This window comes from Vidua chalybeata, chromosome 14 (genome assembly GCF_026979565.1).
Source record: "Vidua chalybeata isolate OUT-0048 chromosome 14, bVidCha1 merged haplotype, whole genome shotgun sequence".
NCBI classification, from domain to species: Eukaryota; Metazoa; Chordata; class Aves; order Passeriformes; family Viduidae; genus Vidua; species Vidua chalybeata.
The window spans coordinates 5,545,160-5,556,653 of record NC_071543.1 but is presented as its reverse complement, the minus strand read 5'-3'; the positions used below and the strand labels follow the sequence as shown (position 1 = coordinate 5,556,653).

The window sequence follows — 11,494 nt, the reverse complement described above, 5'->3', positions numbered from 1 at the left end:
CATTTGGTTAACTGACTCTTCTGCTTCGGAATGCGATGTCACCTTGTTTGAGGGTATTCATTACCATTTTAAAGTGTATTATGAACGGCAGAGTCAATAGGAGTTGTTAATTAGCAGAGTCTGTTTAGCACCAGTGCATAACATTTGAGGATTTTTTCCATCAGACTGCAGCTGTTACCTACGCAGAGAAGGAATTTCACCTAACCACAAAGAATGAGATAGACTAATAGCTGCGTTGTCGTAAGAACGGGTCGGGTATGTCTCCTCGCAGCGATTTCTCACCATAATTGCAATTCACATTAAATGCAGCAAATGTTACCGTCCTGCCCACTCAGTTTCCACCTCTACTTTTGTTTCAAGCCGGGAGGGGAGATCACCAGAAAAGAGAGGGGGGAGTCCTTTCTTGCCTTCTCTCTCCTTCCCCCGTTCGGCTGTCGCAGCCGCGCTGCCCTGCGGCTCCTCGGGCGCGGGGGCCGCGCTGGCCCCGTCCCGGCCGCGGGCTGCACTTGTGGCTGCCTCGCCCGCCCATGGCAGCCCCGCGGCTCCAGGAGCGGCCCCGCCGCTCCCGCCGCCCCGGGGGGCTCCTCCCGCCCCGCACGCCCCGCCTGGGCTCCGGGGGGTGCGCAGCGCGACGGCTCCCCGGGAAAGGTACCGGCGGCACGGCGCCTCCGGGCTGCGGGAGAGGCTCCGGCCGTGGCGATGCGCCGGGATTGCTCCCCCGGAGCGGCGTCTCCCTCCCCGCCGGGCGCTCGGTGCGTGCGTGCATGTGTGTGTGTGTGCGGGTGTGCGGGTGTGCGTGTGGCGGAGGGGAGGGGGCTCGCTGCGTGCAGGGGGTGGGCGAGAGCAGTGCGATGGGAGCGGGTGCCCGTGTGCAGAGGGATCCTTTCCCCGCATGTGTGCGGGGGACCGCGGGGCAGGGCTCAGCCGGGCGGCTGCTGCATGCGGCGGAGCCCGCGGGGTTCCGCAGCGCCGGGCTTGCCCTCGCTGCGCGCGGCCGGGGGTGCTCGCCCCGGCGAGCGCCCAGCTGCCCCCGTCGCCCGCTGCGTGCGCGGAGCCGCCGGAGCCCAGACCTCGCGGGGAGAGCGGCGGAACGCAGCCGAGCGGAGCCGCGGCGACCCCGGCCGCCGAGGTAGGGACGGTGCCGGGCTGGCCGCGGAGCTGCCGGGAGCATCACCGAGGGCGGCGGGCGCCCGCCGGGCGTGTGAGTGCGGGCTGGGGTGGGGGCACGGCGGGGCCGCCCGTACGGTGGCGTTTTAATTTCTTTTAATTATTCCGAAGGTTTTGTTTTCATTGCTATAATAATTACCGGTGCTGTTTTAAAGACGGCGAGGGATAGGGTGCGGGGAGGCGGGGATGCACACGACGAGGCGACAGTGGCTTCCTGCCGGAGCCTCTCTGCCATCGCGCTCGCCTCTCCCCGCAGCCGGCCGCCTCCCGGAGCCTTGGCCAGCGGCACCAGGCGCAGCGCTGCCCTCTCCCATCCTTCCCGGGAGAGCGGGCGAGCGGAGGGACCGGGGCCGGGCGGCCCGGAGAAGCCGGTGGAGGTGTGGGAGGGACGGGGGGGGACAGGATCTGCGCAGAGGGACTGGGGAAGGGGGTGTGTGGATCTGCTGCGGGCTGGACTTTGCAAAGGTACCGGGGCGGCGGGGGAGGGCGGGGGGGAGCTGGTGCGTTCAGCGGCGGGGAGCACGGTCGTGCCTTGTTGCGAAGGGACGGCGGAGGGGATGCGGGGCTGCTCAGCCGCGCTCTGCCCGCTCCCGGCCGGGATGTGCGCGCCCTGCGAGCGTGCCCGTGCCCCTGCCGCCCTCCCCCGCCGGGAGCCAGAGGGCCACGGGGCGCCCACGGCAGAGGGGAGCCAGCACCAGCCGAGCCGGATGCGGCAAAAAATTGCGGTAGTGTCGGCACTGCTGGCCGGGCTCACCGTCACGCCGCCAGCCCCGAGCCGCACCCGCAGCCTGCCCGCTCGGCACCGGCCGGGGCCCCGGGGCTGAGGAAGAAGAGGGGACTCGAGCGTGGGCGAGGCAGGGATAGGAGAGGACGGAGCCTGCCAGGGGGAGGGAGACGAAGCGGCGGGGGAGCAGGGCACCGGTCCGCCCCTGGGGGCGCGCTCGCCGCGGCCGGGGTCGGGAGCCTGCAGGCATCGGCAGCCGCTGCTCCGCTTCCCCCTTCTCCCGATAAGCGGCCTCCTTGACCCATTCGGCCATCCGTTCCTCTCATTCTTCCTTCTCTCCTCTGTGCTTTTCCTCTTCTTCTTGTCCTTCTGTCCTGCGGTCTTTCCTCATCCCTTCTGTCCTCTCCCTTCCAGGACCCCCGGCACATCCTCCCCTTGTGTCTCCCTCCAGCCCGGTTCTCCTCCCTCCAGCTGGCTCCTGCTTTCTCCACTTTTCATTCTGGCTCTCTCCTGCCAACTCAGTGGCTTCCTACAGCAGGAAATGAAAGGGACAAGTTGGGAAATGGGGGTAATGGGAAGATGGTATGTGTGTATGTTTGTGTGTGTGCAATGTATTGATTATTGACTGATTTGTTAAAAAAGGGGGAAAGAAACCCTCCCTTACAACTCAGAGGAAATGTTGTGGCTCGAGTTCTTCTGCGTAAAAAATGGCAGTTCATCTGGCCAGACTATATACAAAGGGTTCTTATCAATGCAGGAATAGGAGCAAATTACATAATGTTTTAGGGAAAAAAAATAGTTCTCAGATTTCAATAGTGTCACGCTGGCAAATTGTGACTTTGTTTTTCCCTGCAACTCAGTGTATGGCTATTCCTGGGGATGGGGCTGTATGCTTTTGCATGCTTCTTCCATGTCTGTGTGCTCCCATTGGTCACCCAGAGCTGATCTCGTTTTGTGAATAGTTGTATTTCTGCAGTCAGTTTACCACTGACTTATTTAAACTAGGTATCAGAAGTGACAGAAACAATGTGTGTGTATGCTTATGTAGCCCTTGAGTGAATATCGCTATCACAGTGATATATCTGTATGTATTGCTGCTTTAGAAACTTATACTGAGCATTGGCATTGCTTTTTGTATCAGCATCTCCATCCTTTCTATATTGTGCTATCCCATCCCAGATATTTGGGTATGCATAACATCAACATTTGTGTTTAATATCCCTGAAATGCACAGCAACATATGAGCAGTGCACAATTGAGGGGAGTAAATATGCATAAAATTAGAATTTCCTTTGGTTATTTTACTTTATTATTTATGCATGCTTGGCATGTACAAGACAGAGAAATGCATTTGACAGACCTGAGAGTTATTTGTGTTTCTCTAAAGAAATTTACATTCCGTGTTTGAAATCATCCCAGCTCCCATGCATTTGTTTGGTTGTTAAAGTCTTTCATATTTTTTTAAATTCAGGTTTTGTAGTTTATCTATAATACTTGGCAGGTACAGTAGCTCAGTGGTATACACTTAAATTTCTAACCCAAGTGACGTTTTGGAACAATGTCAACTGAAAAATGTTTTCTTTTTCTTTCCTTCTTTCTTCTTTAGATTCTTTATCTTTGTTCAGGAGCCTAAGGTTGCTTGCTGATCATAAGAAGATGATTCTGTGGCTCTTTCTGGTTCTGTCATCTCCAGTTTCTTCTACAACTGCAGATGCTGATATATCTGTGGAAATTTGCAATGTTTGCTCCTGTGTGTCAGTTGAGAATGTACTCTATGTCAACTGTGAGAAGGTTGCAGTCTACAGACCAAATCAGCTTAAACCACCATGGTCTAATTTTTACCACCTCAACTTTCAAAACAACCTGCTAATTATTCTATATCCAAATTCCTTTCTTAATTTTACACATGCAGTGTCCTTGCAACTGGGTAATAATAAGTTACAGAACATTGAGGGAGGGGCCTTTATGGGTCTTAGTGCATTAAAACAGTTGCACTTGAACAACAACGAATTAAAGATTCTCCGGGCTGACACTTTCCTTGGCATAGAGAACTTGGAGTATCTCCAAGCTGACTACAATTTAATCAAGTTTATTGAACGGGGAGCCTTCAATAAGCTTCACAAGCTGAAAGTCCTGATACTTAATGACAATCTGATTTCATTCCTTCCCGATAATATTTTTCGATTTGCTTCTCTAACCCATCTGGATATACGGGGGAATCGAATACAGAAGCTACCATACATTGGAGTTCTGGAACACATTGGGCGAATTGTTGAGTTACAGCTGGAAGACAACCCCTGGAATTGTACTTGTGATTTGTTGCCTTTGAAAGCATGGCTGGAGAACATGCCCTATAACATCTACATTGGAGAGGCTATCTGTGAAACACCCAGTGACTTGTATGGAAGGCTGCTGAAAGAAACCAATAAGCAGGAGCTGTGCTCCATGGGGACAGGGAGTGATTTTGACGTGCGCATCCTGCCTCCCTCGCAGCTGGAGCCCGGTTACAGCACACCCAACAGCCACACCACTCAAACATCAGTGCACAGATTAGTCACAAAGCCACCAAAAACTACAAATCCTTCGAAGATCTCGGGGATAGTAGCAGGCAAAGCACTGTCCAGTCGCAATCTCAGTCAGATCGTATCTTATCAGACCAGGGTGCCTCCTTTAACTCCTTGTCCGGTTCCTTGTGTTTGCAAAACTCATCCTTCAGACTTGGGATTAAGCGTAAATTGCCAAGAAAGAAATATAGAATCAATGGCTGAACTCATACCAAAACCTTTAAATGCCAAGAAACTGCATGTAAATGGCAATTATATTAAGGATGTGGATACTACAGATTTCGCTGAGTTTGAGGGGCTGGATTTGCTACATTTAGGCAGCAATCGGATTTCAGTGATCAAAGGAGATGTTTTCCGCAACCTTACAAACTTACGAAGATTGTACCTCAATGGCAATCAGATAGAGCGTCTGAGCCCAGAAATGTTTGCTGGCCTCCACAATTTGCAATATCTGTATTTGGAATACAATGTTATCAAAGAAATCCTAGCAGGCACCTTTGACTTAATGCCAAATTTACAGTTGCTCTACCTGAACAACAATCTTCTGCGAAGTTTGCCAGCTTATATTTTTGCTGGTGCACCACTTGCTAGACTGAATCTGAGGAACAATCACTTCATGTATTTACCTGTAAGTGGTGTTCTTGATCAGCTAAAATCTCTTACACAAATAGATTTGGAAGGTAATCCATGGGACTGCACTTGTGATTTAGTTGCTTTAAAACTGTGGCTTGAAAAGCTAAATGATGGTATTGTGGTGAAGGAATTGAAATGTGAGACACCTGTGCAGTTTGCTAACATAGAACTTAAGTCTCTGAAAAATGAGATTCTCTGTCCTAAACTTTTAAACAAGCCATCTGCTCTATTCACTAGTCCCATGCCTGCTGTTATTTTTACAACACCACCGGGACCAGTCCGGAGTCCTCCTGGTGGCCCAGTTCCATTGTCCATCCTAATCCTAAGCATATTGGTTGTGCTGATTTTAACAGTGTTTGTTGCTTTTTGTCTTCTTGTTTTTGTGCTTCGGCGCAACAAAAAACCAACCATAAAGCATGAAGGGATTGGAAACCAAGAGTGCAGTTCTATGCAACTGCAGCTAAGAAAGCACGATCACAAGTCAAACAAAAAAGATGGACTGGGTGCAGAGGCCTTCATTCCTCAAACCATTGAGCAGATGAGCAAAAGTCATACCTGTGGCTTGAAAGAATCTGAAACAGGCTTCACGTTTGCTGACCCACCAGGGCAAAAAGTCATTCTGAGAAATATGAATGACAAGGAGAAAGATTTATTGCATGTGGATACCAGAAAAAGACTTAGCACAATCGATGAACTGGATGAGTTATTCCCTGGAAGGGATTCCAATGTATTTATTCAAAATTTTCTTGAAAGTAAAAAGGAATACAACAGCATAGGGGTCAGTGGCTTTGAAATACGTTACCCAGAGAAACTGCAAGACAAAAAAGCCAAGAAATCTCTAATAGGTGGTAATCATAGTAAAATTGTAGTAGAACAAAGAAAAAGTGAATATTTTGAACTAAAAGCTAAACTTCAAGGTTCACCTGACTACCTACAAGTCCTTGAAGAACAAACAGCTTTGAATAAAATATAGGTCATACAATCTTATTGCCTACAGAGGACATTTATTTAATGATGAAAGTGCCTTTTGTTGACTTTTAACTTCCAAATACTATATTATATTGATAGGCATAGAGGCAGGTGTATCCAAGGGTGTCTGATTAACTGTAACTGTGTATGATTTGTCAAGTAGAGGAGAATTTCCTTTATAGATTTTACTCCATAAAGCTCATGCCCTGTGGAATCCTGTAGGGATACTGCAAACTCTATTGCCAAAGGGATGCTTTATACACGTTACACTGAATTTAACCTCAAGAGGCATATATGTTTTGTATCTCAAATGCAAACCATCGTCTCCTTGTGATTTGTTACAACAAACACAAGAAACCTGGTAGTGATATTTGTACTCCAGCTGGGTCCTTCATCCTGCACGTGGATTTAAGTTGGTGGAACTGGAGTAATCCTTTGATTTGTGGTGTCCTAATGGCACTGTTTAAAGTTTATCTGGAAAGTAACAAGCATGCAAAGAGAGAACATTCAATAGTATGTGTAAATTGGTTACATTTATGGGCTGCATCTTGAAACCACTGGAATTATAATGTTAAATTGTGTTTAAAATATACCATGCATTACATACCTATGAAATAAATCTGACCACTTGAAGCATACATGTCTATACAGAAAATTAAAAAAAAAAAAAGAAAGAAAGAAAATAATTCAACCTGACTTCTGCAGTATTTGTGACATCTGAAGAAAATATTTGATACTTATGCAGAATCTGTTCTAAGACTCATCTCCAATTATAACTTGAGTTCCTTCTCAGTTACGTGAAACTCTTGCAACCCCAAGAGGTTGTTCAAAATTGTCAAAGTGCTTACTGTGTGAGCGTAGCAGAAATTATTTTTGTAATATAATTCATATTTATGAAATACTTTGTATACTACATAGGAAAAAATGTGTACTCCTTAATATGTATTTAATATGCCTGACTTGTTTTCCTGATCACAATGCATTAATCATTCAGTATAAATAAAACCAGAACAATATACCAAACAGCAACCGGGGATGTAATGTATAGCATCATCCAGAATTAAGTGATCAGATATAATAATAATAATAATAATGATAATGATAATAATAATAAAATTGTTATGTACTATTCTTGTGAGATTAGCATATTACCTTACTTCAGATCTGTTACCAATGGTGCATTTTAAAATAGATTGTTTAGTTTTTTAGTATTGTGTCCCAGGCTGTTACTTGCCATCAGTTTTCTTGCTTTTCAGGTCTCTACAGCTTAATCTGAATACTTTTCAGAAGCATTTACAGGAATTCATGCTAAGTGGAATATTTTTATTGTACATGCAGAAGTTCTCTGTTCTTATCTCTCTGGCTGCTTTTAGTCAGCAAAACCTGATCAGAACAGTGAACAATATGGCAAATCTGTTCAAAACCACGCTGCAAAATGGATATAGTGGTCTCAGTTCAGAGGACTGTGTAGCTCATAACTAGAGAGTAGAAGCTTGCCTTTGTGAAAGCTGAATCTGAACAGCCAGGGGAAAAGTTAGGAGAATGGAAAATCCCCATTGTATGTCACTGATAGATGGTACTTTGACATGAGAATGGAGATATATTGGTAAAGCATCCTACAGCCAATCTTTATGATGAGATTAACAAAATTTCTTTGACTCAATGAGACCTTCTTTATCTCCTTTGCTTTCAGAACCTTTAGCCCTCCTAACCTTTTACAATCAATACATTAGTCAATTAAGTTAGTAGGATATAAACGTGAACATTTTTCATGAATTTGAAGCTAGCTAAAATTAGAGCAAAACTCAATAATAATACTGTGGAGAAGGCTGTGTCAGCTATTTCCAATATAAACCTCTAATTTCAGAGCTTTGTGACACTGAGTTGGATTTTTTATTCTGGAATGATACTTGGCAAACAGCCTGCAGTATATTTTTATCAAAATAGACCAAAAAAAAAAAAAAAAAAAAAAAAAAGCACTGCTTCTTTATTTAAGAGAAAGCAAACAAAATGTTTCCCTACTTTCAGACATTTGTTTATGCTCTTTTGGCTTAGAAGGAGGGTGGTTTTATTATTTTTCTCCATACTGCATAGTATATACATGACTTCAGATAATAAAATTGCAAGAGATAAATGGCTGAGTTTCTTTCAAAAAGCTGCATCTATCCATGCACAATAATTAACTTAATTCAGAATGTCATGGGGATTTTGAGGACATGGATACTGCGTACACATGCAGTTCTGGCAAAAAAAGCTCCTGATTAACCAATGATGCAGGGCATGGTTAAGGTTTGGATGAGAGCGTGTGAGTTTATTTATCATCTGTGGATTAAGGAGTGTCCATGATGCACTGGCCAGGTGGACTCTGCTGGCTCCTTCAGTCAGCTGAGGGTGACAGGTCCCTGGTCTGCTCTGCACAGAGCTGTGTGGCTTCGAGGATGGGTCCAAGTTCACTGGGGTTTGCCAAAGCAGAAGGTGTCTGACACACTCAGTGCATTGTCGCTGGCATGTCCTGTACGATCCTCCTGAGAGCAATGTGCTAAAAATATTACAAATTGCAAGTAAGGAAATACTTCTAAGTGATGGTAAAACTGATGTGCTGATGACTTGTGTTGTCCTGAGTCAAAAGAACAGAGATAAATGACCATACCTTCGTAAGCTAAAAAAAAAAAATGAGGGTTTTTCTGTTTCATTTTGTGTTGTAAGGTTTTCTGGGGTTGTTCTTTCTGGGTTTTTGTTTTGGTTTGGTTTGGGTTTTTTTAATTTGTTTGAGTTTTTTTGGTTTTTGGAGTGGTGTCTTCTGTTTGCTGATCTAAGGAACTGAACCATTATGCTGTACCATTACACTGGGTCAGAGTTTTCTGATCACTGAGGCCCCAGTTCCAGTAAAGCATTTCACCTCAAACTAAATCATGTGCAGAGGTATTATTCATGAGATAATAGATACCTGCCCAAGAGTTGGCCTTTGCTAGAGTTTTGTCATTGACTTTGAAACAAGCCAGCTCAGAACCATTGTATATAATCCATAGAGCCTAGTGACTCGTCTGGGGTTATGCAGTTGAGTGTAGGTTCACCAGCATCAGTAAAGGTTGCACAATCTGGACCTTCCTGTAGAAATTGTCCCTACGTGTTTTACAATGTACGGTGCAATATATAGGCATAATAGTGTGAGTGAAGAATGCAGAAGCCGGCAAAACACTATTTTTCTGTGAAATTGTTACTTTGAATGGCAACCTTAGTGTCAGTTTATTTTCTCCATGTTTTGAAACGGTGTATGTGTCTGCACAGAAGTTTTGCTGTGGCATCCATTCAAATCTCTGGTCAGTCTTTCTGAGAAGGTGACTCGGGTGTGGCTTAATGGGTCTGTCTGTTCCTTATATTGGTTTGAGTGGCCATGCTTGTAAAATGGATGTTAAGACCCATGGACATAAACTAAATCAGTGAAGGTGTTGGCATAATCTGTTGTCTCCATTGTATTATAAAGAAGTTTCCATTTTAAAATGAAATCAATAAAGTGTACTGGTTTCCTTGAAAAAGAAAAAAAATTGTGCAATTTTATCAGAAAGCAAATACCGCGGTCACAAGAAGAGGTGATTTATGTTTTTCATTTAGTGTTCAAGATTGACAATGATGCAACAATCTAGTATAAATATATTTTTAAATGCTTTTTTTTTAAGCCATAATGATGATAAAAATTATAAAGGCATGGCCTTGTGAATAATGTTAACAAATGTTTCAGAATCAAGAAAAAACATCCAGAACTTGATGGTGGTATAATATCTATAATATCTTTTGCATGATTTGTATGTTGATATTGTATGAAATGAGCACAGTGAGACTTTTTTTTTTTTTGGTTGCATCCAAAGAGTTAGGAAGGAAATATAACAAAAATGTACTCATAATCACTCTATTTTGAAATAAAGTAAAGAAAACAAAATGTATTGGCTTTACCCTGTTTTGATCATTACTATTTTAGGTTAGTTTATAATTAAGGCAGTTACTTATGACATCCTGTCCAATGTAAAACACAGAAACCAATTGTTTATTAATTTTGTTCGCCTTCATGAACATCAAAATACTAGTCAGTGTTGACTTCAAAATTTGTATGAAATATTAATAAAATTGTTTGGTACTATTGTATTTCTGAAACTAGACTTTGTTAAGTGCCTGTGATATTCTCTTTTGGATTATTTGTATATGGATGAGAGAGAATCTGTAAAGCAGTTATGCAGTAATGTTTTCTAACCACCTCAACAACAATTTCTTCTATTTTAGAAAGTTTTTCTCATCTTCTATTGTCCAACAAAATATTCTTTTACCCTGTTATGCAAATAATCCCTCTAAAGTCAGTGATTTTTTTTTTCCCATTACTACCACAAGCAGAATTTAGTTTTCAGTTGGATTCTCAGTTCTTCAACCCAGAAATGCTTAGAGGAACAATTACATAATGTTAGGGGCATTTGCTTTGATTCTTCTCTCTTCTTATTAGTAATTTTCAATAATAATTTTTCAGAGGAAAGTAAAGGTAATTTGTCCTTAGAAAAAGCTAAAAAACCACCAATCCATCTACCATTTCATTTGGTTAGGTTAGTTTTATGACTGAAAGTTGCAAGGACATCTTTAGGTAGTTTAACTTCCAAATTTATATTTTGCTATTAAAATGGTTTACAAAGCCTCATAAAAATCTTCATGGCAAGGGAGAAGAGCAGGAACAGAATTACATTTAGATTAAACATTCCCTGTTGTGCAGGGTTTAACATGCATTATAATGGCAGTGAATGTGAATCAGAATGGGATATGGAGTGGAAAATCGGGACTTGATACAGATTTTTTTCACTTCTACTTGAAGTGTAACATTAGGAACAAACCCACAGCACTAGTTGAGAAAGGCCTACATATAATATTCCACATAATTTCTTTCTAAAGAAAAACTCTAGAATCAAGTATTAATTATTCATGTTTTGATAATAATTGTGCACTGCTTTCCTGAATGCAGAGGAACTTGAGAGTTTTCTGTTAATATGTTTTGTCATTATTAGTCTTTATTTCCAATTTCAATTCACTCATCCTTATGTATTACGATTGATGCTGTGTTGGAAAACAAAAATAAGAATATTGTTGCTCAGGGACAAACTCTTCTCAAAAATTTACCAATGTAAATCCAGACCGACTGAACAGACTTCAGTGGAGTCAAATCCGCTGTTACCCTAGTGAACAAAAAAGCAGAAAAAACAAGATCTATCCATCATTGAAATAAAAAAAAGTAATCTTTGACTTGAAATGTAGTATAATCTTGCTTTATACTCTGTTGATTTCTGTGGTAAAGCTGTTACTATTTTCAAACGACTGTAGGGAGAGCACAGACCAAGTGCAGTCCTGTGTCTGTTTGATGTCAGTGGAACTCTACAGTGATTCAAGAGCCCTGGGCATCCCAGAG

General features: G+C 43.4%; 2 protein-coding genes across 2 annotated transcripts; one reads left to right on the top strand and one right to left on the bottom strand.

Moving 5' to 3' along the window:
* Positions 1 to 315: 315 nt before the first annotated feature.
* On the bottom strand, positions 316 to 894 carry PRR27 (proline rich 27). The gene has a single exon (XM_053956100.1). The coding sequence runs from the start codon at positions 892 to 894 to the stop codon at positions 316 to 318; it is 579 nt and encodes a 192-aa protein (XP_053812075.1).
* Positions 895 to 3,532: 2,638 nt separating this feature from the next.
* Positions 3,533 to 9,998, top strand: SLITRK4 (SLIT and NTRK like family member 4). Its single transcript, XM_053956146.1, has one exon. The coding sequence runs from the start codon at positions 3,548 to 3,550 to the stop codon at positions 6,059 to 6,061; it is 2,514 nt and encodes an 837-aa protein (XP_053812121.1). The 5' UTR covers positions 3,533 to 3,547; the 3' UTR covers positions 6,062 to 9,998.
* The last annotated feature ends 1,496 nt before the right edge of the window (positions 9,999 to 11,494 follow it).

What these genes read in the sequence shown, in the direction of transcription:
- SLITRK4 (XM_053956146.1), top strand. Translation starts at nt 3,548, where the DNA reads ATGATTCTGTGGCTCTTTCTGGTTCTGTCATCTCCAGTTTCTTCTACA.
- PRR27 (XM_053956100.1), bottom strand. Translation starts at nt 894, where the DNA reads ATGCGGGGAAAGGATCCCTCTGCACACGGGCACCCGCTCCCATCGCAC.